The 27,439-nt window shown below is 52.0% G+C and overlaps 1 protein-coding gene and 1 long non-coding RNA gene across 2 annotated transcripts in view; one reads left to right on the top strand and one right to left on the bottom strand.

Annotated features, from left to right (window-relative positions):
• Window positions 1-12,204, top strand: part of LOC116779940 (estradiol 17-beta-dehydrogenase 8-like) — a 120,418-nt gene extending 108,214 nt beyond the window's left edge. Inside the window, 9 exon segments of the mRNA XM_032674467.1 lie at window positions 7,426-7,442; window positions 8,109-8,308; window positions 9,356-9,472; window positions 9,753-9,851; window positions 10,398-10,483; window positions 11,057-11,141; window positions 11,315-11,357; window positions 11,436-11,510; window positions 11,606-12,204. Of these exon segments, the coding sequence (XP_032530358.1) occupies window positions 7,426-7,442; window positions 8,109-8,308; window positions 9,356-9,472; window positions 9,753-9,851; window positions 10,398-10,483; window positions 11,057-11,141; window positions 11,315-11,357; window positions 11,436-11,510; window positions 11,606-11,622 (739 nt within the window). The 3' untranslated portion in view covers window positions 11,623-12,204.
• On the bottom strand, window positions 377-1,372 carry LOC116779952. Its single transcript, XR_004354263.1, has 3 exons — window positions 1,356-1,372; window positions 911-976; window positions 377-517 (listed from the first exon to the last, which is right to left on the bottom strand). It is a non-coding gene; the product is annotated as an uncharacterized LOC116779952 (long non-coding RNA).
• Window positions 12,205-27,439: the final 15,235 nt, after the last annotated feature.

The raw sequence follows: 27,439 nt of genomic DNA, 5'->3' as shown, positions 1-27,439 counted from the left end.
TCCCTGACACTGGTTCCAGGCTGAATCCGGCATCTTACAGCTCCACAATACGCCTTATAGGTAAGGAAAGAAAAACTCCTATGTTAGTGATTTGTTTAATTCATTTGCTTGTAATAAAACCGATTCTTTATTTCCCACACCATCCCTCCCAGAGCACGGGGAAGGACTGAGGGGCCTTGGCTGATTGTCCCTGATCCTCCCCTGCCCCGACACCAAGCTGTGCTCCTTGGGGACGGTGCTTGGACAGCCCCAGTCAGACCCTGTTTCCCGCTGTGCCCCCAAACCACCGGGTGCCCCAGGGGACGTGGGAACACACATGGACACGGGAAGGCACCCGTGGATGTGGGAACACACACACACAGACAGACACAGAGCATTTGTTTTGCTGCAGGGGTTTATTGATTATTGCAGGGAAATTGCCAGGGCACCCAGGGGATCAGGGGGGTCCTCCAGGGATGATCATCTCCTCATGCCGCTGGAGGGGGACAGGACACGGGTGTCACCACCACTTCCAGTCCTGAAAGACAGAGCCCCAAACCTCACCCCCGGTGTCCACAGGGACATGGGAGGGGCCTTGTCCCCACCCCGTCTGTCTGCAGGGAGCTGGGGCAGGAGAAGGGAATTGGATGCTGAGATCCATGTGGCCCCCAGAGCCCCTGAGCCCGGGATGCTCTGACACCTCCCCGAGCCCCTCCCTGCCCTCCCGGTGACCCTGGGGGTCTGCAGAGCCCCCAGTGCAAGGCAAGGCTTGGGGGTAGCTCTGTCCAGCTGCCCCGGGACACGGAGCAGGGACAGCCCCCTGCGTGTCCCTCTACTGTCCCCAAGCTCTGCCCACTGCAGAGGGCTCAGGGACCCCCCAGGGCCCTGCCAGGTTCCTTTGGGGGGCTGAGGACCCTCCGATATTTCTCACCTGGACATGCAGAGAGGCAGCCGAGCGTCACTGGCGCAGCAGCTCCACCAGGTCAACTATGGGGGGCTGGGGACAAAGGCAGGGTTAGAGACACACTGGGCTGGACTGGAGAACACTGGGCTGTACTGGGGCACACTGGGGTGGACTGGGACACACTGGGCTGTACTGGGGCACACTGGGGTGGACTGGGACACACTGGGCTGTACTGGGACACACTGGGCTGTGCTGGGACACACTGGGGTGGACTGGGGCAAACTGGGCTGGACTGGGGCACACTGGGATGTAGTGGGACACACTGGGGTGGACTGGGACACACTGGAATGTACTGGGACACACTGGGCTTGAGTGGGACACACTGGGGTGGACTTTGGCAGACTGGGATGCCAGGGAGGGTCATGGCCATGAGAGGGGAGGGTCTGGGCCCAGCAGAACTTGGGGTACCCACCTGAGACCTCTTCACTCGATTGGAATGTATGCTTCCCTGGAGAGAGAGCGTGAGGTGTCACTGGTCACTAGGGTGTCCCCAGGCCCGGGAGGGATGGGGGGACTACATTTCCCCCAGTTTCCCACATTGGGGGCATCCCAACTCCAAGACTTACCGCAACACATCCACCTCCTATTATTTGCCCGATTGGCTGGGGAAGGAGAGCAAAGGTTTAAGCAGGATTGGCCCCTGTGGGGCTGGGGGAGGGACACGGGTGTCTCCAGACCCCCCAGACCATGGTTGGCCTTGATCTGAGGGGGAAAATCCCTTCTGTTCCCCCCAGCCCCACTGCACCCAGTTTCCCCCGGGATCCCTGTTGCTGCAGGGCCCAGGGTGGGGATGGAGACAAGGAGAGTCAGGGGAATTCAGGGCCTGCAGGGAGAGGGGGGGGAGAAGGAGGGGACCCAAAGAGGGTGAAGTGGGGGGAATTTGGGATCCCACAGGATGGGCATTGGGGTATGGAAGGGATGGGACTGTGGGGGATGTGGGGGAGGAGGAAGGGATTCCAGTGGAGGGGACCCCGGGAATGAAGCAGGGCAGGGGTGGGGGCAGGAGAAATATGGAAGGGGAGAAAACTGGAAGGGGTTGGGAGGGTCTTTGGGACTGAGGGGTCAAGGAAGGGGATTTCTGGACACGAGTGTCATGGGCAATGGGAAAGGGGAAAGATTAGAGGAGAAAGAAGGGAAGAAATGGTGTGGGAATGATGCCCTGTGTGTGTGTGGTGGGGTGGACTGGGGTGTGTGGGAATAGAGTGGGGGCCCTGAGGAAGGGGCCTCCCCGGTGCACACTGGGGTGGACTGGGGAGCACTGGGATGCCCTGGAGGGTGGTGGCCACCAGAGGGGAGGGTCTGGGCCCAGCACAAGCCCTGGTACTCACGCTGGTGATGTCTCCCTGTAGAGAGACAAGGAGACGTCACTGGTCACTGGGGTGCCCCCAGTGCCAGGAAGGGATGGGGGCCCAAAGTGCCCCCGACTTCTCACACTGGGTGCCCCCAACTCCCAGACTTACCCCCCCGCAGGCAGCGCCGCTGGCATCAAAGGGCTGCAGGAGGAGAGCAAAGGTTTGGTTGGGATTGGCCTTGTGGGACTGGGGGGACACAGGTGTCCTCACCCCCTCTGTGGGATTGCGGCTCCCAGGCAAGTTGGGGACACCAGTGCAGGGGGAAAGGCAAAGCATTGAGGGCAAAGCCTGGAGGAAAGGCCCTGGGAATGGGCCATGGCAGGGCATTTCCCAGTTGGTGCCACTTCAGCCTGGCCAGGCCTTGTCCCACTTGAGCCCAGTGTGGAGCTTGGGCCTGTTTGTCCTCCTTGGACTCAAGTGGGGTTTGGCCCAGTTCCACCCAGTTTGGGTTGGGCCTTTGCCTTGGCTGGGAAAGAGAGGAGATGGTGGGGAGATGCCCAGGGGACCAAGAGGATGGGATGGGGAGCCCCAAAAAGGTGGGATTTGGGGTCAGAAAGAGCAAGAAGCGTTGGGACTGTGTCAGGACAGAGCCGGGTGCAAGCATCCCGTGAGGAAGTAGAGCTGCAGCAGCAGGAGTTGAATTGTGGGAAGGGGAAGGAGAGAGGGAATTGTGGCCAGAAGAAAGTGGCCTGGTTTGGGGCTGAGGGTGCTGGGGAGTGTTGGGGGAGCCCCTGGATTGGGAAGGGGCCCATCCCTGAGCCCATGGCCATGGCATTGGGACCTCACCTTGGCATCTGCCGGGGGGCTCAGCAGGATGGTGAAGAGCAGGGCCACGCTGAGCACAGCGACCTTCATCTTCCTCTGGGCCTGGGCAGCGCTGGCTGAGGCTGCACAAGGGCAGGAGCACATTTATCCCTGCCGGGACTCCTCCCTGCCCCCTCCCCGAGAGCCCCCGGGGCAAAGCCCGGCTGGGCACAACCCCCAGCCCTGGTCACAAGCCCAGCCCTGGCACAGAGTCCATCCCGCCTGCAGCACCCATCCAACCACCTTCCCTGGCATCCCTCCAGCTTCCTGCACGGGGCAGCTGCCCCTGGAAGGGCCCAGGCACCTGCGGGTGCCAAGGGGGTGGGCAGGGAGCTGAAAGTAGCTGCATACCCTGTGGGGACAATCCCACAACAACACAATCCATCCTCCAACAGCCCCCAAAGCCTGATCCACCCATGTCCTCCTGCCCATCCCTTCCCAGAGCTTTCCCTCTGGGACACCCCAGAGCTCCGCCCAGCCCCAAACCCGGCGTGTCTGAGCACAATTGTCCCTGTTCCCACTCCAACCCCTTGACTGAACGCAGGGCTGGCACTGACCCCCTTCTTGGGGCACCAGGACCCCGGGATCAGGGAAACAGGGAGCTGGGAGATAAAGGGGCTGACGGGCAATGGGCACAGTCGAGTGACTGGGATCTCCAGTCTGGGCAGGCACTGGGGAGCACTGGGCAATGCTGGCCCTGGCACACAAGAGCTTGGCCCAGGGAAGTGCTGGGGTGGTGGCAGTGCCCGACTCCAGCCCATTTGCGGGCACTGCAGCCCCCAAGTGGTGCAGGTCCAGCCACGCCCTCCCCGAGCAGAACCCAGAGGGGCAGATGCCCTTTGCTGGCCCTGCCCCTGTCCCAGTTGGGCACACCGTGTCCTCCCGCATCAGCCGGGCCCCGCTCTGCTGAGCTGGCCCAGGCAGGGGGGGCCGGGGACTGGCAGCCCAGCAGGGCTCTGGCTCCACACTGGGCTGGCCCTGGGACACAGCTGCCCCAGTGCCCCTGTCCCCAGGGATGGCCCTGCCTTGCCCTGGGCCCAGCGCTGTCCCTCAGCAGGATGGCACCTTCCCGCCCCACTCTCCCTCCCTCCCCACCTGCCTCAGAGGCCCCTCTGTGCTGGGACCCCCGTGGGCAGAGATCAAGGACAGGCACTGAGCGGGGGCTCCCGGCACCTGACACAGCCTCAATTCTCCACTCACCTTTGGCCACATTTCCGCAACACCTTCCATCCTTACGGGCCCCTGACCAGACACAAGAGACCATTGTGGGGCAGCTGGGAAAACATCTCAGGTCAATGACTTGACTATTTGCCTTGGATTTTCCCCAGGAGCCGGCAGTGACCTGGGAGATTTTCCTTTGGCCCCTTTCTACTTCGTGCCTCGTTTGTTGGATAATTGAGGAACGTTGACTGAGAAGGGGCCAGGGGAGGTGAAGCTGCTGAAGAAGAAGGCATTTACAGCCCGTCAACACCAATGATCCCACTCTGGACCATCCAAATTGTGGGAGCAGCAGCTCATTGGAAGAGGGATTGGTGTTTGAGAGAGAGATGGACAAGAGACATGAACAGGGTGCCTGAGGTGCAGCTGATCCCACCTGGACTGTCTCCTTCCTTCCCTCTGAGCAGGACTGGGTGCACCTGGGGAAATTCCTCTTGTTCCTGCAGTCCCTTCTGTGGGATTTTTGCCACCCTCTGGTTCCAAATGGATTTGAGACCTGGCCATTCTCCTCAGGCCGTGACCCGCAGGGAGGTGTTGTGGTGACCGAGAGAAAGGGGAGGAGAAAAGGGGGTCCTCTTCTCTCCACATTTACGTCTCCCTTCCCACGTTCTTGGTGCCCTCAGGTTCCCAGAGTCCCTCAGTAACTGCACGAGGAGGGGACCAGACTCAGCAGGAGGTCTCTGTCCTGTTGTCCTGGTTTTCACTGGGATAATGGACTGGTTTACAGTCACTGCCCACGACAGGAACTTGCCTTGTCTCAGCACAGAATCATGGAATCATGGACTGGTTTGGGTGGGAAGGGATCTTAAAGCTCATCCCGTGACACTCCCTGCCATGGGCAAGGACACCTTCTACTAGCTCAGGTTGCTCCAAGCCCCGTCCATTCTGGCCTTGGACACTTCCAGGGATGGGGCAGCCACAGCTTCTCAGGGCAACCTGTGCCAGGGTCTCTCCCCCTCACAGGGAAAACTTTCTTCCCAATATCCCCCTAAACCTGCCCTCTGTCTGTGGGAAACCATTCCCCCTTCTCCCATCACTACAGGTCCTTGCCCCCAGAGCTGGAGGCAGCACTGCAGGTGGGGTCTCACCTGAGGGCAGCAGAGGGGCACATTCCCCTCCTCCCCTGCCCCCGGGATGAGCCCCGCACACGGGGGGTTTCCGGGCTGGCTCATGTCCCATTTGTCACCCACCAGCACCCCCAGAGCCCTCTCCCAGCAGGGACTTCCATCCCTTCCTCCCCCAGCCTGCACCGATCCCGGGGGTTGCCCTGACCCGGCTGCACCACCTTGGTCTTGTCCAACCTCAGCAGATTCCCGTGTGTGCCGGGAAACGGGGGGAAGGGGAATTCACCCGACTCTTGGAGATTTGTTTGTCTGGTGGTGCCCCAGGGAAAAACAAAACCCTGTCAGTCCCATCTAGTCTGTCCCATATTCCACCCAGGGACCCTCCTGCAAACAGATCCACAATGAGGTGGGGGGAATTCCAGGGCCCTTTTTTAGGGATTGACACGTCACAGCCAAAGGAAAACCCCTCAGTGGACATTTCCACCAGTTACTCCAGCATTGACAAAACTGGCAGCACCTTTATAAAGGACTCCCTCCAACAGTCTGTGGAATAACACTCTTTATTAATACAAATTGGTACAGGTTAAAGGTTTGCGGTGGTGAGGGACAGGGTCTGGCTGCAAAAACACACTTCAAACAATGTCAAAATTGTTGTTAAAGCAAAGCAAAGCATAAACTCCAAACCAATCCACAGGCACCACCTGTTCCCCGCTGGCCGAGGGATCCCAGTGCTCCCAGTCCTTCCCAATCCATCTCTTATCACAGTAGCCCCCTCCCAGTCCCCCCCAGTGCTCCCAGTGCCCCCGTTATCCCCTCCCAGCTGATGTGTCTCCACTTGGTCACCTCTCTGGTCGTGGTTGCCGGCGCCGCCTGTTCCCTGGTCCCAGTCCCACCAGTCCCTCCCACTCCTTCCCAATCCATCTCTTATCCCTGTAACCCCCTCCCAGTCTCCCCAGTCCCTCCCAGAGTTCCTACTCCCCTCCCAGTGTCTCCCAGTCCCTCCAGTGCCTCCCACTCCCTTCCCTTCCCAGTCCCTTCCACTTCCCTCCAACTCCTTCCCGGTCCCTCCCAGTGTCCCCCATTCCCCTCCCAGTCTCTCCCAGTCCCTCCCAGTGCTCCCAGTGACCCTGTTATCCATGTCCCAGGCCATGTGTCTCCAGCTGCTGACAGCCCTGGACACGGTTGCCGGCACTGCCTGTTCCCTGCTGGCCGAGAGCTCCCAGTGCTCCCAGTACCCGATTATCCCTCTCCCAGTCCCTCCCAGTGCTCCCAGTGACCCCATTATCCCTGTCCCAGTTGATGTGTCTCCAGTTGGTGATGGCGCTGGTGCCGCCTGTTCTCTGCTGGCTGAGGGCTCCCAGTGCTCCCAGTCCCTCCCAATCCATCTCTTATCCCTGTAACCCCCTCCCAGTCCCTCCCAGTACCCCATTATCCCTCTCCCAGTGCTCCCAGTGACCCCGTTATCCCCTCGCAGGTGATGTGTCTCCAGCTGGTGACGGCCCTGGCCACAGTTGCCGATGCCGCCTGTTCCCTGCTCCCAGTCCCTCCCAATCCTTCCCAATCCATCTCTTACCCCTCTAACCCCCTCCCAGTCCCTCCCAGTGCTCCCAGTTCCCCTGTTTCTCCACCCCAGGTGATGTATCTCCAGCTGGTGATGGTCCTGGCCGCGGTTGCCGGTGCCGCCTGTTCCCTGCTGGCCGAGGGCTCCGGGGCGGCCGCGGGCTCCGGGATCCTTCCCTTCACCGCCGGCGGCTTCATCTCCCTGGCACCGTGTCCGTCATTCCCGAGATCCTGCGGAATTCTGGCTCGGGGCCGGCGCTGCTGCAGCTGCTGGCAGGCATGGCCATGATGCTGCTCATCGCCCACCACGAGTAGGGAGGAATCCCGGGAAAATCCCTCCTTCCCGACCCTCTGGATCCTGGTGTTTCCATGGGAGCGTCCCAGTATTCTGGTGGGAGTGTCCCGCCGGGAATGGGATCCGCAATGCCTCGCTTGGGACCCCAAAATCCTCCTTGCTTGCCACCCCAATCCAGGACTTGGCGATGCCACGAGGGGATTCAGGTGTTTATGGGATTCAGGTGTTTATGGGAGGGGGAAAATCAGGGGAAAAGGGGGGAAAAACCCGGGGAAAGCCGAAAAACTCCGGCTGGAGGACTGACGATAGAGTTGGTGCGGGCAGAGAGGAGCGGAGTGCGCGTCTTCGTCTCGGTGATCACTTCCGGCGCCGCCATGTTGGGGAGGTCGGCGGGGCGACTGTCGGGGGTCGTGTCGCTGGTCACGGGTGGGTTTTGGGGGGAGATTTTGGGGAGTTTTGGGGTGTTTTGGGGGCGAGAGGGAAGGGGAGATCCCCAGGGGAGGAGTGGGGGGGGACTTAGGGCGGGGAGACGCCCGGAAGGGACGCTGGGAGGGGTTAAAGGTGACACCGGTGATACTGAGAGGGTCACTGGTGACACTGGGGGTTCACTGGTGACACTGGGAGGGGTTAAAGGTGACACTGGGATGGTCACAGACCCCACTGGTGACACTGGGAGGACACTGGGAGGGGTCACAGACCCCACTGGTGACACTGTGGGGGTTATTGGTGACAGTGGGAGGGGTCACTGGTTAAAGTGATCCCCACTGGTGCCATCGGGCAGTCATTGGTCCTCCTGGGCGCCAGGGGGCGCCAGGGGCGGTTCCCATACCCCTCAATGGCTCCGGTTATTCCTTGGCCCTCCGAACCGTCAGGGGGCGCCAGCGGCATCGGCCGCGCCGTGAGCGGCCGCCTGGCCCGCGAGGGCGCGCGCGTGGCCGTGGCCGATCGCGACATGTCGGGGGCGGCGGCGACAGCGAAAGGGCTCCCCCGGAACTCCCCCTCCGACCACGGAGCTTTCCAGGTGGATGTGGCCGATCCCAAAAGCGTCGCCGAGATGGTGAGGAGTCTGCAGGTAATGTCGCCACCGCCTCCCCCCCACCGGCGACATGTCGCGATAGTGTCACACCCTCCCCAGTGTCCCGCAGTGTCCCTGAGTGACCCCCGATATCCGCAGTGTCACCCTCAAAATTCCCAAATCCACCCAAAATCACTCTCAGAATTCACAAATTCCCACAAATTCCTTCCGATTCCCACAAAATTCCTGGGAAATTGCAGCCAAACGGTCCCAAATTGCAGGAAAAGCCCCCCCCCCCCCCAAGTCCACCCAAAATCGACCCAAATCCTCCCCAATTCACCCCAGATCACCCCCAGAATTCCCAAATCCCCACAAATCCACCCAACCCAGACCCAATTCCATCCCAAATCACCCCCGGAACTGACAAATTCCCTCAAATTCCCCCAAAACTCACAACTTCCCACAAATTCCCCCCAAATTCCTTCTGATTCCCACCAAATTTCTGGAAAATCGCAACCAAATGACCCCAAATCGCAGGAAAACCTCCACAATTCCCTCCAAAATCGACCCAAATCCCCCTTCAATCCCCCCAGAATTCCCAAATCCCCAAAACTACACCCAAATCAGACCCAAATACACCCCAAAATCACCCCCAAAGCTCCCAAATGCCCTCGAATTCCCCAAAACTCACAAATTTCCCCAAAATTCCATCCGATTCCCACCAAATTCCAGGGAAATTGCAGCCAAATGGCCTCAAATTGCAGGGAAAAAAACCCCAAATCTACCCTAAATTGACCCAAATCCACTCCAGAATTCCCAAATCCACCCAAACCAGACTCAAATCCACCCCAAAATCACCCCCAAAACTTCCAAATCCCCACAAATTCCTCCCAAATTCCCCAAATTTCCATCAAATCCCCACCAAATTCCTGGAAAATTGCAGCCAAACGGACCCAAATCGCAGGAAAACCCCCCTCAAATCCACCCAAAACTGACCCGAGTCCACCCCAGGATTCCCAAATCCCCACAAATCCACCCAAAATGGACCCAGATCCTCCCCAGTTCACCCCAAATCACCCCTCGATGTCCCCAAATGCCCCCCAGGAGCACTTTGGGGTTCCCCCCCGTGTCCTGGTGTCCTGTGCTGGGATCACCCGCGACCGGATGTTCCTGGAGATGGGAGAGCGGGAATTCCGGGAAGTGCTGGGGGTGAACCTGGAGGTGAGAGGGGACACTGGGGATACTGGGGGACACTGGGGACATTGGGGGGACATTGGGGATACTGGGGGACATTGGGGACATTGGGGGACCTTGGGGGGACATTGGGGACACTGGGGGGACATTGGGGGGACATTGAGGACATTGGTGGACGCTGGGGGGACATTGGGGACATTGGGAGGACATTGGGGACATTGCGGGGGCATTGGGGGGATATTGGGGGACATTGGGGGGACATTGGGGGGTTGTACCACTCCCCAATGTCCCCCTGCTGCCCCCCCAGGGGACGTTCCTGGTGACACAGGAGGTGACAAAGGCCTTGGTGACATCGGGGGACCCTGGGGGGGCCTCCCTGGTCCTCGTGGGCAGCGTGGTGGCCAAGGTGGGACCCCCTCTTTGTCCCTGTCCCTGTCCGTTGTCACTGTCATTGTCCCCAAAATGGGGGTAAAAGCCCCAAAAATGGGGATAAACCCCCTGAAAACGCCAATTTTGGGGGGATTTGGGGACACCGGGGGCTTCTAGGGGTGTCCTCTCCCCCCCTTTGTCATTGTCATTGTCATTGTCATTGTCACTTGTTACCATCAGTGTCCCCAAAATGAGGATAAAAGCCCCAAAATGGGGATAACCCCCCCCAATTGGGGATAAAACTCCCGAAAACACCAGTTTTGGGGGAATTTGGGGACACTGGAGGGGGTCCCAGGGGTGTCTCCTCCCCTTTGTCATTGTCACTTGTCACTGTCCCCTCCTCCCTGCCCAAAATTGGGGATAAACCCCCTATAAATGGGGATAACCCCCCCAAATATGGGGATAACCCACCCCAAAACATACATTTTGGGGGGATTTGGGGACACTGGGGGGGAGTTGGGGACACCGAGGGGGGTCCCAGGGGTGTCCCCTCCCCTTTGTCATTGTCCCCTCCCCCCCCCAGGTGGGGAATTTGGGCCAAACCAACTACGCGGCCTCCAAGGGGGGGGTGGAGGGGCTGACCCGGAGCGTGGCCAAGGAGGTGGCCAGGTGGGGACATTGGGGGACATCTGGGGACATTTGGGAGGGGACAAGGGAAAATGGGTGGGGAAAGGGAGAAAATCGGGGGATTTGGGGGGAATTTGGGGAAATAATTGGGGGAAAAGTGGGGAAAGTTGGGGGATTGGGGGGAAAATTTGGGGGATTTTGGGGGGAAATTGGGGGACTTGGGGGGGATTTGGGCAGAAATTGGGGGAGAAATGGGGAATTGGGGGGAAATTGGGGGAAAAGGAGGAAGAAATGGGGGGAAATCGGGAAAATTTAAGGGGGAAATGGGGAAAAATTGGAGAGAAAAGGGGGAATTTGGAGGGAAATATGGAAAAATTGGGGAATTGGGGGGAAAAGGGGGAAGAACTGAGGAAAACTGGGGGGAGCATTGGGAAATGGGGAAAAAGGGGGGAAATTGGGGGAATTTGGAGGGAAATGGGGAAAAATTGGGGGGAAATCAGGGGGAAAATGGGATTGAGGGGGTTTGGTGACCCTGGGGGGGGTGGTCGGTGACACCCTGGGGAGGTGACACGGGTTGGAGGGACCCCTCTGACCCCCCCAAATCCCTCCCCCAAGGTTTGGGATCCGCTGCAATTCTGTCCTACCGGGATTTATCGTCACCCCCATGACGGACAAAGTGCCCCCAAAAGTGCTGGACAAGGTGACAGTGGGGGGGTGGCACCTCCTGGGGACATTGGGGGACACTGGGGGGACACTGGTGACTTTGGGGGACATGGGGGGACATTGGGGGGACATTGGGGGGACACTGGGGACATTGGGGACATTGGGGAGGTGACTCCAGAGGTGACACTTGTGTGTGTGTCCCCCTCCCAGTTTGCAGGGATGGTGCCACTGGGACGACTGGGGGACCCTGAGGGTGAGTTGGGGACACTCTGGGGACACTTTGGGGACACTTGGAGGTACCACCACCCCCCGGTGTCCCCGTGTCCCCCAGACGTGGCAGACGTGGTGGCTTTCCTGGCGTCGGGGGACAGCGGCTACGTCACCGGGGCCACCCTGGAGGTGACAGGTGGGGACCCCCCATGTCCCCAGTGTCCCCCCAGTGTGTCCCCAATGTGTCCCCAATGTCCCCCCAATGTCCCCCCTTTCCCTCTCTCATTCCAGGGGGTCTCTTCATGTGACGGATCCAACCCCTCCCCCCTGATGTCCCCCCAATGGGGGGGGAGGGGCAGACCTCAAAATTTGGGGGTATAAAGGGGAGGGACCCCAAAATTTGGGGTGTTGAGTCTGGGAGCCCAAAAATGGGGGGAAGAAGAAAGGGGGGACCCTAAAATTTGGAGAGATTGAGGGGCAGGACTCAAAAATTTGGGGAGGGGAGACTTCAAAATTTGGGGGGATAAAGGGGGGGACCCCAAAATTTGCGGGGTTGAGATGGGTGGGAGGCCCTGAGTTTGCAGGAAGGGGACCCCAAAATTTGGGTGGGGGACAAAAGGGGGGGGACCTCAAAAATTGAGGAGGGTCCTAAAACTGGGGGGAAGGGGCCTAAAGTAGGGGATGGGTCCCCCCAAAATATGGAAGGGGAACCCCAAAACTGGGGAGGTCGAGGGAGGGGGGTGGAACCTCTCCAAAAAACCACCAGGAGCTGTTGCCATGGAGATGTTTATTGGCCACGCCCACCCCGGGCCACTCCCACTGAGACCACGCCCACCCCTCCCCTCCCTTAAATCTCTAAAACTACAAAAATAAACATTTTTGACCCAAAATTTGGGGTTTTTTTGGGGGTGGGGGATTGGGAGGGGTGCCTAAAATTCGGGGGGGGTCAGATGTGCCCCCCCCCCCTTGACCCCTTCCCCCCTAAAACCTCCTCTAAAACAACACAAATAAACATTTGGGACCCCAAATTTTGGAGTTTTTTGAGGCAACCCCCCCCCAACATTAATCCATAATATCTGTGGGATCCCATCAATTCCTAATTAATCCATAATATCTGTGGGTTCCCATCAATCCCTGATGGACCCATAATATCCGTGGGTTCCCATCAATCCCTAATTAATTCATAATATCAGTGGGTTCCCATCAATCCCAACTGATCCCAAATCCCAAATGGTCCCAAACAGTCCCAAATTATTCCAAATAGTCCTACATGATCCCAAATCCCAAATGGTCCCCAAACTCAAATCCCAAATCCCATGTGGTTCCAAATCCCAAATAAACCCCAAATCCCAAGTAAACCCTAAATCACCAGTGATCCCCAATCCCATGTAGTTCCAAGTCCCAAATAATAGCAAATCCCAGATGTTCTCAAATCCCAAATAACCCCTAAATCCCCAATAGTAACAAATCCCATATATTCCCAAATCCCAAATAAACCCCTAAATCCCAAATAATTCCCAAATCCCAAATAAACCCTAAATCCCCAATAATTCCCAATCTCATATATTCCCAAATCCCAAATAATAGCAAATCCCAGGTGTTTCCAAATCCCAAATAACCCCTAAATCCCCAATAATTCCCAATCCCATATAATCCCAAATGCCAAATAAACCCCAAATCCTGAATAATAACAAATCCCATTGAGGTGTTTTGAGGCTGGCTCCCTGACAAGTTTTCAAACCTCACCACAAGAGCTCCCCCCTCCCCTAAAACCAAGGGACAAGAGAAAAAAACCCAAGAGAACTGAAATAAGAGACAGCTGAAGCAATATATATATATATATATAAATATATTTACACTTATATTACATTTATATACAATTGAAATATATGTACAATTTCAAAAGGAAAAGGGAAGGGGAAGGGAAAAAAACCCAAGGAACAAAATCAAAATAAAATATACACGATCACTATCCCAAGATCTAACAACTAAAAGAATTAGCAAAGAATATCTCACTGCTCCCCTTGGGACAACAGAAAGTCGCTCTGGAACGACCGTCGGCACCCTCCGTCTGCCAAGGCCGGCCAGACCTTACCAGGCCTCACTCCCCAACCCGACAGACTCAACAGCAGGGAACCTGCACCTCCACAGCTGGAAGGAAAGAGGGTGAAGGCCTCTCCTCATTTCTTCTTATAACCCGACTTAGGTAAAAATGGTAGGGGATACTGGGTAAATCTGGGCACTTCCTTGGTTACAAACTGGTCATGAAGGAAGGCCCAGACTAAACTGCCACAGACATCACCTCCTCCTCTGTGACATCACCTCCTCCTCTGTGACATCACATCTCTCCTGTGACATCACAGCTCCTCTATGATGTCACAACCCCCTCTGTGACACCACAACTCCCCTATGAGATCACATCCCTCCGGTGACATCACATCCTCCTCTGTGACCTCACATCTCTCCTACGACATCACATCCATCCTGTGACATCAAACCTCTCCTGTGATATCATATTGTCCCTGTGACGTCACATCCTCCTCTGTGACATCACAGCTCTCATATGATGTCACACCCTCCTCTGTGACATCACATCTCTCCTATGACATCCCAACCTTCCTCTGACATCACATCCTCCTCTATGACATCACATCCATCATATGACATCACATCTCTCCTATTAAATCACAGCTCCACTGTGACATCACATCCTCCCCTATGACATCACATCCTCCTCTGTGATGTCACATCCTCCCCGTGACATCACATCTCCTGTATGACGTCGCATCCATCATATGACATCACATCTCCCCTGTGTTATCACAGCCTCTGTGACATCACATTGTCCCTGTAACATCACACCCTCCTCTGTGACATCACATCTCTCCTGTGACATCACATCCATCCTGTGACATCAAACCTCTCCTTGATATTTTATCGTCCCTGTGACGTCACGTCCTTCCCTGTGACATCACATCCTTCCTGTGACATCATATCCCCTGGTGACATCACGTCCTCTGTGACATTACATCCATCATATGACATCACAGCTCCCGTGTGACATCACATCCTTCCTGTCACACCACATCATCCTTGTGACGTCACATCATCCGCTGTGACATCACATCTCCCCGTGACATCACATCCTCTGAGGAGGAGGATGTGATGAGACATCTCATCTCTCCTTTGACATCATATCTCTGCTGGGACATCACATCCTCGTCTGGCATCACATCCTCCCTTATGATGTCACACCCCCCAGGAGATATCACATCCTTTCTGTGACATCACATGGTGCCTGTGACGTCATGTCCTCCACTGTGACATCACATCTCCTATGCGACATAACAGCTCCTCTGTGACATCTCATCCTTCCTGTGACATCACATCTCTCCTATGACATCACATCCTCCTCTGTGTCATCACATCCTTACCTGTGACATCATTTCTCTGTGTGACATCACATCCTCCCTATGATATCACATCCTCCCTATGACATCACATCCTCCCTGTGACATCTCATCCTCCCCGTGACATCACTTCCTCCTCTGTGACATCACAGCTCCTCTATGATGTCCCATCCATCATATGACATCACATCATTCCTGTGGCATCACATCCTTCCTGTGACATCACACCCTCCTCTCTGACATCATATCTCCTCTGTGACATCACAACCTCCTCTGTGACATCACATCCTCCCCATGATGTCAAGGGTATATATGATGTCACAGGGGAGGATGTGACGTCACAGGGACGATATGATATCACAGGAGAGGTTTGATGTCACAGGATGGATGTGTTGTCACAGAGGAGGATGTGACTGCTCCATCTCAGAGTCACCTCAGAGGGGCCCTCACGGGTACCTTGTCCCTCTAAGTTTTTCATGTTATCCCACAGATTTCCCGGAACAAGCCTGATCTTGTACCCCTCCCCCATCATGTCCAGTTTAGAGCCCTGGGACTCTGTGGAACCTCATGGAATGAAGGGGCCACTGTGACACCACAGGGCTTCATGGAACCCAAGGGACCCTGGGACACTGTGGGGGCTCATGGAACCAAAGGGACCCTGGGACACTGTCAGGAGCCTCGTGGTGCCCTGGGCTGAGGAATCCCGTGGGTGCAGGTGGCTCAGGGAGCAGCTGCAGTTGGAGCTGTGGGATGAGCTCTGGGTGAGGGGCCTTCAGACCAAAGGCCATGAGCTGCCCACCCTGGAGCAGCCAAGGGAGAGGACACTTGGAGACAGGGCAGGAGCCCAGGACTCAGCAGGAAGAGCAGTTTGTGTGCTTGGAGTGTGAGGGGATAGAACTTCATGGGAGTTTTTTGTTGGGAGTCCTTCCTCAAGGCACCAGCTCAGCCTGTATCTGTTTCTTTTTCAGGAATGAAATGTTTTACTGTTTCTAAGACATGAGACTCTGCCATGGGAAACCTGGGGTGGAAGCAGTGAGGAAACCTGGTCTGACTGTGAGAGTGGGGGGTGTGGGGAGTCACAGGGGATCCGTCGGGTCACTGGAGCTGCTGCTGCTGGGAAGGGGCCTGAGTGTCAGCAGTGCCAGTCTGGGCTGGTGGGAGAGTGACTGCCAGGGAGTCTTGGGAATGGGGAGCCTGGGAAGTTGCCTTAAGAGTGTGAGGGGGATCTCGTGTGCAGAGACCCCCAGGAGCCCCCTGAGCCGCTCTGCTCATGGCAAGGATGCAGAGAAGGCAGAGTTACTGAACACCTTTGCCCTGACAAGACCAGCCCTCAGGGATCTCTGGCCCGGGAGACCAGGCTATAGGAATGTTGGATGAAGACCTTGCCTTGCTCAAGGAAGATTGGGTCAGAGAACACCTCCAAAAACTCTACCCCCACAAGTGCTTGGGACACTTCATGACCTCCTGTCACCAAGGGGACCCTGTGACACTGTGGGACCTCGTGGTTCTCAGTCTCTTCCAAACGTTGTGTGCAACCACAGAGAGGCAAAACAGGGGAGCCTGAGCATGTTGATCCAAACTATTCCCATCTCACCTGAAGATGTCCCTGCTAACAGAGGTCCTGTGTGTTCCCTCTGCTCTCTGGGCACTTGCATCCTTTGAGAACTGCTCTGCCAAGAACACAGAGCGGGGGATCCCCTGGAGGGGGAGCAGAGTCATCTTTCCTAGATCACCTTGCTCAGAACCCCATCCAAGCTGGCCTTGAATGTTTGCAGGGATGGGGCATCCACCACCTCCCTAGAAACGTATTCCTGTGTTTCAGCTTTCTCACTATAAAATATTTCTTCCTTATCTCTAGTCTGAACTTACCCTTTTTTAGTTTAACTCCCTCACCCCCTGTCCTATTGTGACAGTCCCTGCTGAACCCTTTGCCCACATGTCTCTAAGAAGCTACCTTGAAGTACTGGAAGGCCCCAAGGAGGTCTCCCCACAGCCTTTTCTTCTGCAGGCTGAAGAGCCCCCACTCTCTCAGCCTGTCTCCATCCGAGAGGTGCTGCAGCCCTGGGATCCCCTTCGTGACCTCCTCTGGAAGTGCCCCAAGAGGTGCGTGTCTTTGCTGTGCTGAGGAGCCCTGGAGCTGCAGGAGATGCCAGGGCTGGCAGGGGAATCCCCCCAAGCCATTGCCATTGCGGGTGGGTGCGTTGCAGGCAGCCAGAGGAGCCCAGAGCTGGAGGCAGCACTGCAGGTGGGGTCTCAGCTGAGTGAAGCAGAGAGGCAGAACCCCCTCCCCTGCTGCCCACGCTGTGGGATGAGCCCAGGACATGGAGGGGTTGTGGGCTGTGAGCTCCCATTGCTGGCTCCCATCCTGCTTTTCATCCCCCACTGTCCCTATAGCCTTGGGGTGCAGGGGCTGTAAATGCCTCCTTCTTGAGCGGCTTCACGTGCCCTGGACCCCTCCTCAGTCAACGTTCCTCAATTATCCATCAAACGAGGCACGAAGAAGAAAGGGGTAAAAGGAAAATCTTCCAGGTCACTGCCGGCTCCTGGGGAAAATCCAAGGCAAATAGTCAAGTCATTCAGCTGAGATGTTTTCCCAGCTGCCCCACAATGGTCTCTTGTGTCTGGTCAGGGGCCCGTAAGGATGGGGGCTGCAGTGCCCGCAAATGGGCTGGAGCCGGGCACTGCCACCACCCCAGCACTTCTCTGGGCCTAGCCCTTGTGTGCCAGGGCCAGCATTGCCCAGTGCTCCCCAGTGCCTGCCCAGACTGGAGATCCCAGTCACCCGACTGTGCCCATTGCCCGTCAGCCCCTTTATCTCCCAACTCCCTGTTTCCATGTGACATCACATCCTTCATATGCTTCCTGTGATATCACATCCTCCTCTGTGACATCACGTTCTCCTCTGTGACATCACATCCTCCACCTGACATTACATCCTCCTCTGTGACATCACATCATCCCTCTGACATCCCACCCTCTTCTGTGGCATCACATCCTCCACTGTGTCATCACATCCTCTCTGTGACATCTCATCCTCCTCTTTGACCTCCCGTCATCCCTGTGACATCACGTCCTCCTCTGTGAAATCACAGTCTTCCTGTGACATCACATCCTCCTCTGTCACCTCATCCTCCTCTGTGTCATCACATGCTCCTCTGTGACATCACATCCTTCACATTCTTGATATGATATCACATCCTCCTCTGTGATGTCGCGTCCTCTCCGTGACATCACATCCTCCTCTCCGACATCACATCATTCTCATCCTTCCTATGATATCACATCATCCCTGTGACATCACGTCCTCCTCTGTGACATCACATCCTTCCTGTGACATCACATCTCTCCTGTGACATTTCAACCTCCCCATAACATCACAGCTCCTCTTGTGACATCAAGGGTCCTCTATGACGTAACATCTATCATATGACATCCTACCCGTGACATCACTTTCTTCTCTGTCACATCACATCCTTCACATCCCCTTCTGTGGCATCACATCCTCCTCTGTGACTTCACATCCTCCCCATTACCTCACATCTTCCCTTTTGACATCAGATCCTTCCTGTGACATCACATCCTCCACTGTGACATCACATCCTCCCTGTGACATCACATCCTTCATATTCTCCCCGTGACATCACATAGGCCTCTGTGACATCACAGTCTCCACTGCGACATCACAATCTTCCTGTGACATCACATCCTTCTCAGTGACATCACATCCACACTTTGACATCACAACCTTCGTCTGAAATCACATCCTTTACATCCTTCCAGTTGTTGCAGAATGATTCAAATTTAGTAGTAGAATGGCTAAGGCTTAGTAGGAGAGTAGGCCTAGAGAGCAGCACTCCAAAGTAGTAGGTTAGCAGCCTTGTTCGAGAGAATGGAATGTACTGAAGAGGTAGGAACAATAATCAAAAAGATTTAGCCAAGCATGTATATAACGATTTGTTACCTTAGATACAGTAAGGGTCTGCTGAACAGTTTCTATGGGGTTTCTATGGAGTAGGACAACTTAAACAGATTTATGATTAAAAGTAGATGATTACCAATTGTTATCAGTATGAAATATGAGTTTGTGTGTGTAACTAAGTGCAACTGCTTTCATGTAGAAACTGCATGTAAACTTGTTTGTGTAAAGGTATAAAAGCTGAACTGAAAATGAGGGTCTTTGGAATCCTGACTTGGGACGCTAGTCCTCAGGTTCCCGGGCCCTAAAATAAAGCACCCATAAACCGGCACTCTGTTGGTTTGTGTTTTTGTTACGGGCAACAGTTTTCTGGCGACCCAGATGGGACTCCGGGGGTAGCTGGGGCGGCTCACGAGCTGATCCACTCCATGCCGGCAACCAGGTGATTTCTGGGGAGACATCGACCCGTGCCCGACCCCGCGCCCGACGGACAACCATCCAGGTAAGCCCGGAGGTGCTTTATTCTTTTAGGTTTGTTGGTTGGGAGCCTGCCCATAAGACGGGACCGTGAGTTTACCCGCTGGGTTGGGCAAAGGTTATTGGGAAGCCTAGGCGCTGGTCGTAAGACGGGGCGAAAGCCGCGCTGAACCAGCACTTGTCACTCGTAGTGAGACTTGACAAGTTGGTATAGGAAGGTATTGGTTTATACTGTTCGTATCGAACTGTTTACTATTTGTATTGTACTGTTTGCTGTTCGTATTGTACTGTTTATTGTGTGATTGTACAGTGTGTGTGACTATGATGCCTTTTAAAACCTTTAGGGCACTATCTTGTGCAGAAAATGATATTCTTAGTGATTCTCCGCTTGGTTGCTTGTTAAAACATTGGAAGGAAGGAAATTTCGGACAGGAGTTAAGTAAGAGACAATTGATTGATTATTGTAATAATGTATGGCCTCAATATGAAACAGAAGGAATGCAGTGGCCTAGGAATGGTACACTAACTTTGGAAATTATAACCCCTTGATGCAAAATTTACGAGAGAATGAGAGGTGGAATGAAATACCGTATTTAGATTTGTTTTATTATTTGGAACGTAAGACTGAATGGCAAAAGGAATGTGGTATGTTGGTGTTAAAAGAATTAGATGATAAATGTATAGGATGTCAAGAACCAGAGGAAGATGTGTTTTTGTTAGTCTCCCCCAGCATAACTCCAAGTGCGCCCCCGGGAGATAGTTTCTCTTCACGTGGGAGGGCACGATCACCCACCATGCCCCCGTTAGAATCGTCCTCGGATAAGGAAGTAACGAGAGGGCGAGAATGTGGTTTTGATAGAACTCCGCTAGCAGAACGGACTCGGAGGGGGCGAAAAGAAAGGGGAAGGAGTAGAGAAAAGAGACGGGGAAGGGGAAGGGAGACAGACGTTTCGCCCTCACCCCCTAGATTGATGACCCCTTTGCGGGAAGCAGTTGGAGCGAAGGGGGGAACAGTAAATGATTTCGTGCTGCAGGAAGACCCCGAGTGGGATCGGAATGTGTCTGGAGATTATAAAAGGTTAAGAATTTACCAGGAATTATTAGTAGAGGGAGAGTTGACAGAATTTAGAATAGATATTGGAGCTAGTTTTTCGGCAATGAATAAATTGATGGGGCCATTAAGTGATTCAACTGCATGGGTAGTAGGAGTTTCAGGACAAATAGAGGAGAAGACGTTTCTAAAACCCCTAGATATCAAATTTAGAGGAAAAGAGATACCGCAGGAAATAGAACAGGCTGTAGTGCCTTGGGTATGGGAAACAGGGGTCCCTGGAAAATCTAAAGCTGCTACTCCAGTTGGAATAGAATTAAAAGAAAGAGCACAACCCGTTAGGGTGCGACAATACCCAATTAGTTTAGAAGCTAGGAAAGGAATAGCTCCAATGATCACACAATTTTTAACTTTAGGAATATTAAAAGAATGTGAGTCAGAGTTTAATACTCCCATTTTTCCAGTAAGAAAGCCTAAAGGTAAGTACAGATTAGTGCAAGACTTGAGAGCAGTAAACCTCATCATAAAAGATATCCACTCGGTTGTAGTTAACCCTTACAACTTGTTAACATCTGTTTCTGAGAGATTTCAGTAGTTTACAGTGATTGATCTAAAGGATGCCTTCTTCTGCATACCACTGGCACAAGAAAGTTGGAAGATTTTTGCCTTTGAATGGGAAAACCCAGAAACTGGACGGAAGCGACAGCTTACTTGGACTCAGTTACCGCAAGGATTTAAATATTCACCTACGATATTTGGTAATCAGTTAGCAAAAGAACTTGAAGAATGGAAGACTACTCAGGTAAAAGAATCTCCTTTTTCACATATAATACCACAAAATGTAGATAACATCTTTTTGGGGGCTACAGAACAAGGATTCTGTCTACCCATTGAACTGTTAAACATGCTGGGGCAAGCAGGCTACCGGGTTTCAAAAGCAAAAGCTCAACTAGTAAAGCAGAAAGTTATTTATCTGGAGTGTGAAATTTTTCAAATAATCCAGCGTTTGAGCGCAAATCGTATACAAGCAATATGTGCTATCCCGGTGCCCCGAAATAATCAAGAATTAAGATCTTTTCTAGGAATGGTCAGATCGTGCAGGCTGTGGATTCCTAACTTCGGAATAACTGCCAGACCATTATATGAAGCAGTAAAAGAGCCCAAGCTGACCTGGGGGACGAAGCAGGAGGAAGCGTTCCAAGAACTGAAAGGAGCCCTTCAGGAAGCACCTGCCCTGGGACTACCGGACCTAACCAAAGAATTCCAGCTTTATGTCTGTGAGAGACAACGAACGGCTTTAGGAGTACTCACTCAGCGGTTAGGATCCTGGAAGAGACCGGTTGGGCATTTCTCCAAACGGCTGGACGCAGTAAGTGGGGGATGGCCAGGGTGCCTCAGAGCTGTGGCAGCGACGGTTATTCTAATTCAAGAAGCACGAAAATTGACTCTGGGGAAACACATGGTGGTGTACGTGCCCCACATGGTCATAGCAGTTTTGGAACAAAAAGGGGGGCATTGGCTCTCATCTAGCCGCATGTTACAGTATCAGGCTTTGCTAAGAGAGCAAGGTGATATTGAACTGAAAATCACTAACCATCTCAACCCAGCAGAATTTCTTAGGTCTACACAGGAAGAAGGTACCCTGGAACATGACTGTGTAGAGACCATTGAGCAAGTCTACGCGAGTAGAAGAGACTTGAAGGATGAGCCATTGACAGATCCGGACTGGGAGTTGTATACCGATGGATCTAGCTTTGTGGAGAATGGCACCAGGTATGCTGGGTATGCAGTGGTCACTCTACAACAAGTGATAGAAGCAAACGCACTACCCCCAGGTACGTCTGCGCAAAAGGCCAAAATATGGGCGTAGGTGAGAGCTTTAATACTAAGTCAAGGAAAGAGAGTTAATATATGGACTGACTCCAAATATGCTTTTGGAGTAGCTCATATTCATGGAGCACTCTGGAAAGAAAAAGGACTTCTTACTTCTCAAGGGTCATCGATTGAACATCGAGAAGAAATTCTACAATTGCTAGAGGCAATATACAAGCCCTCGGCAGTGGCAATAATGCATGCCAGAGGACATCAAACTGATCCCGGACGAGAATTTCAAGGTAATCAACAAGCTGACCAAGCGGCTAAATGAGCCGCGAGAGAGGTATGGACTCAGATGGCTCCTTTACCCGTTCGGAATAATCCAGCAATAGTAGAAATGAAAGAAAAACCATATTATTCACAAGAAGATGAGAAATTAGCTCAAATAACAGAAGCAAGGAAAAATGTTAAAGGGTGGTACATTACTCCTGCAGGACAAGTAATCTTACCTGTCAGAATAATGAAAGCAGTACTCGAAACGGAACATAATAAGTGCCACTGGGGTGCAGAAGCAATGGTAAAATTTTTGAAAAAAGAAGTTCTCTCAGACCAGATGTTAACACTAGCAAAAAGAGTAAATGCAATGTGTCCCATGTGTATCAAAAATAACATAGTAGTCAGAAGACAGGTACAAATGGGAAAGTTACAGATAGGACAGTTACCAGGAGACTATTGGCAAATAGGTTTTTCTAAGTTGCCGAAGGCCCAATCCTATAAGTATTTGTTAGTGTATGTTTGTACCTTTTCAGGATGGACAGAGGCCTTTCCATGCAGGACTAATCAAGTAGAGGAAGTGGTTAAGACTCTTCTAAGAGAAATTATACCGAGATTTGGGGTACCTCTAGGGTTATCAATCGATCAAAAGCCACGAATAGCGCAGAATCTCCATATACTATGGAGACCACAATCCAGTGGGCAGGTAGAGAATATGAATCAGACATTGAAAGACCGATTAAAGAAAATCTGTCAGGAAGCGAAAATTCAGTGGCCCCAAGCATTACCACTTGCCTTGTTGAGAATCAGGATCAAACCCAGGGAGAGAATAGGAGTAAGTCCATACGAAATATTGTATGGCAAGCCCTATCACGCAGCTACCTATCAAGGGGATCCTCATGTGGTGGGGGATCAAGCAGTGTTTAACTATGTGTTATCCTTAAATAAAACTCTCACAGCCCTCAGAGGAGCGCTGCAGTGGAATCGACCTCTGCCCCTGGAGAATCCGGTTCATGACATTTCTCCAGGAGACCAAGTCTATGTGAAAAACTGGTCAGTGGAACCGTTAAAGGAAACATGGGACGGTCCTCGCCAGGTGATAATGACCACTTACACGGCGGTGAAGGTCGAGGGAATCGACAATTGGATCCATTACACCCGAATCAAGAAGGTTCCAGTCTCGTGGTCGGTAGAACCTCTCTCACCTACAAGAATGGTATTTCGAGCCAACCATTGAGGATCGTAGTATTCCTGGGGTTGATGAGTTTAGCAGAGACCACCGTGAGAATTGAGACCCCAGATCCTTATTTATTTGTACCAGAGTACACTGATGTGAATTTAACCTGTCTGTTTTCTGATGACCAGGGAGCTGAATTAAGAGATGTTAGAGTCAAATGGAGATGGAGAGATCAAGATCGAGCCATGACAGAAGGAGTGACGACAGTCTGGGATGCGACACAACAAAAAGGTTATACCGTCCTGCAGGTACCCAAAGTGTCTAAAGCTATGGAAGGAACATATATGTGTGTAGTTTGGATTTGGGAAAGTTTTGATTATGAACATATAGAAATACGGACAATAAACACGACCCAGAAAACGGTGACCAAAGTGCGAGTTATGCCCACTAGGAAACAATTTGACATGTGGGATGGTCCTCCCTTAAAAATCAATTGTGCCTTCCAATTTGATAATTGTCAGAAATCAGTTAAAGTAAAGTGGTGGAAATTGAATATGACAAATCAATCTTGGGAATCACAAAATCAAGGAGTTAGCTGGTGGTCTAATAGTAAGGAAGGTAAAGGGTGGCTGAATATTTCTGATCCCAGAGTAGGAAAAACAGAGGGTACATTTCTTTGTGTGGTCTCATGTGGAAAAGAAAAAGATTACGGGATAAGGACAGCAGTGGCTGTACCACATCAAGGAGTAAGAGTTAGACCAGAATACAGTGTTTACCCGGCCCAGGAAGGAAGCGATCTGACTTTAAGTTGCAAAATTTCAGAAGGACAGTATTCTGAATATGGGTGGTGGTTTAAGGGACAGAACTTGAAAGTCGGGAAGAGACATCAGATTGAAAAGAGGGCAGATGCAATAGTTTTGAAAATCAAAGAAATACGAAGAGGAGAAGATGAGGGCCAATATACTTGCTGGATAAATAGAGATGACTGGTGGGATACTGGAATTACTGTCGTCTACATAAAGACTGAAAGAACAACCCGGCAAGTAAGTAACCTGCAGATTCCAGATCGAGAAGTAGAACAAGAAAACCTAGTCGTAGACCTAATTCGTGATTTTGGGAAAGTGCAGAATGTCACAAAAATCACTGCATGTCTCCCTATGCCTTATGCTGCAGGAGACCCAATCCCATGGGGAATAATTCCAGTGCCAGAAATTCCTAAAGTGTTTAAGAATACTACATGGAATTGCAGATTTGTAACCAAAACATGGAATGAAATGACAGATGCATGTTTATTAAAAGACAAAATGACCAAAAAACAATGTGAACAGATGCCCGGATTTCTCCGATGGGTAGTAGTTGGGACATGGGTAACAGGCGAAGACATTGGCCAATTAAAGGGATCTTGTTTAGTTACAGATTCGGTAACATACCCCTGTTCTAAAGTTCCAGTTCAAATAAAACGAGAAAAACAAGAAGAAGTATGTCAAAATATTACTAGCTCTACAACTATGGAGGAGTGGCAAATGATTTGGGGACCCAACCTACTAGAGACTTATAGTTATATTGGAAAAGTACAGTGGTGTATTCACTGGAAAAGGAAAAAGAATCAAACTTATTCTGCAGGTAATAGAGGAAATCATAATTGGAGGACAGAAACACGTACAAAGGAGAATTGGAATTGTATTCGAATATACACATGCGATACCCCAGACGATGAAATAGGCTTGATACCAGTCAAAACACTCTTGCAGTTAGGATGTGAATGTCGAGGATATAATCATACTATTAAAGGATCTGTGAGAAACATTGATTGTCGTACCACCACCGTTAGGAGTCCAGGAAATTTAGTGTGGGTAATGGGGCATGGCCAGTGGACCACCCACATGCCAATAGATGGTCCTGTTGTGCCTGTCACACTAGGGATACCTACTCTCTGTCCATTCTGGAAACAGGATAAGTTAACATCAGTAGAAATACAACCACGGGGAAAAAGAGAAATTAGTAAGGACATTGATGACTTGAGGTTGGGAGATTGGCATGAACCATCAGCAGGAGTTAAATTTGGATGGGTATTAGAATCTTTGTTTGCACCAATCTCAACATACCGAAACAGAGAGATGTTGTTTAAATTAATGGGACAAACTGAAAGGTTAGCAGCGGTCACTAAGAAAGGATTTAAAGATCTAAATTTACAATTACAAGCCACCACTAGGATGACAGTACAGAATTGAATGGCTTTAGATTTAATCCTATTAAAGGAACACGGAGTCTGTGGATACCTGCGTGCAAAGGACGACCATTGTTGCATGCACATCCCAAATGTCACTCAAGAAGTAGAGAAAGATATTAGTCAATTAGAACAAATTGACGAAAATGTTTATGAATTACAAAAGGAAGCAGAACACAATTGGATAGGAGAATTATTCAGCTCCCTAGGTCTTCATGTGTCAGGATGGATATCTTCTGTTATCCAGTACGGAATATTGATTGTAATAATTATTGTCATAGCCATGATTGTTTATAAGTGTCTTTTAGGAATGATTGTAAAAGAAGGTCAACATACGAGACGCATCATGAAAGTCATAACAAGAAAAGAAGTAATCTCACCGCAAGATGGATCACCTCCTGTTCATCAAGAAACTGCAGCCTGAAGATTGCTACATTTGAGCATCCTTGCAGGAAAAGCCTGAAGAATGCTCAAAAGGGGGGACATGTTGCAGAATGATTCAAATTTAGTAGTAGAATGGCTAAGGCTTAGTAGGAGAGTAGGCCTAGAGAGCAGCACTCCAAAGTAGTAGGTTAGCAGCCTTGTTCGAGAGAATGGAATGTACTGAAGAGGTAGGAACAATAATCAAAAAGATTTAGCCAAGCATGTATATAATGATTTGTTACCTTAGATACAGTAAGGGTCTGCTGAACAGTTTCTATGGGGTTTCTATGGAGTAGGACAACTTAAACAGATTTATGATTAAAAGTAGATGATTACCAATTGTTATCAGTATGAAATATGAGTTTGTGTGTGTAACTAAGTGCAACTGCTTTCATGTAGAAACTGCATGTAAACTTGTTTGTGTAAAGGTATAAAAGCTGAACTGAAAATGAGGGTCTTTGGAATCCTGACTTGGGACGCTAGTCCTCAGGTTCCCGGGCCCTAAAATAAAGCACCCATAAACCGGCACTCTGTTGGTTTGTGTTTTTGTTACGGGCAACACAGTGACATAACATCCTCCTCTGGGACATCACATCGTTCCAGTGACATCACATCCTCCCCTGTGACTTCACGTTCTCCCCGTGACATCTCATCCTTCCTGTGATATCACCTCCTCCTTTATGACGACATCCTTCACATTCTTCCTGTGACATCACATTCTCCTCTGTGACATCACATCCTCCCTGGGATATCACATCCTCCCCATGACTACACATCCTCCTGTGACATCACATACTTTCTGTGACATCACATATATCTCCTATGACGTCCCAGCTCCCCTGTGACATCACATCTTTAACATCCTTCCGGCGACATCACATCCTCTGGTGTGACATCACATCCTTGACAACCTTCCTGCACCATCACATCCTCCTCTGCAACATCACATACTTCCTGTGACATCACATTGTCCCTGTGACAACATATATCTGCTATGACATCCCAGTTCCCCTTTGACATCACGTCTTTCTCTGTGACATCACATCCTTCACAACCTTCCTGCGACATCACATCCTCCTCTGTGACATCTCATAATTCACATACTTGCTGTGACATCACATCCTCCTCTGTGACGTCACGTCCTCTCTGTGACATCAAGGGTCCCCAATGATGTAACATCTGTTTTATGACATCCTTCCTGTGACATCACATCCTTCACATCCTTTCTGTGACATCACATCCTCCACTGTGACATCACGTTCTCCCCTGTGACATCACATCCTTCAAATCCTCCCTTTGACTTCACATCCTTCCTGCAACATCACATCCTCCTCTGTGACGTCACCTCCTCCCCGT

Source organism: Chiroxiphia lanceolata, chromosome 33 (genome assembly GCF_009829145.1).
Source record: "Chiroxiphia lanceolata isolate bChiLan1 chromosome 33, bChiLan1.pri, whole genome shotgun sequence".
Lineage (NCBI taxonomy): Eukaryota > Metazoa > Chordata > Aves > Passeriformes > Pipridae > Chiroxiphia > Chiroxiphia lanceolata.
Note: the sequence above shows the minus strand (reverse complement) of the source record. Positions and strands in the feature narration are given on the sequence as shown.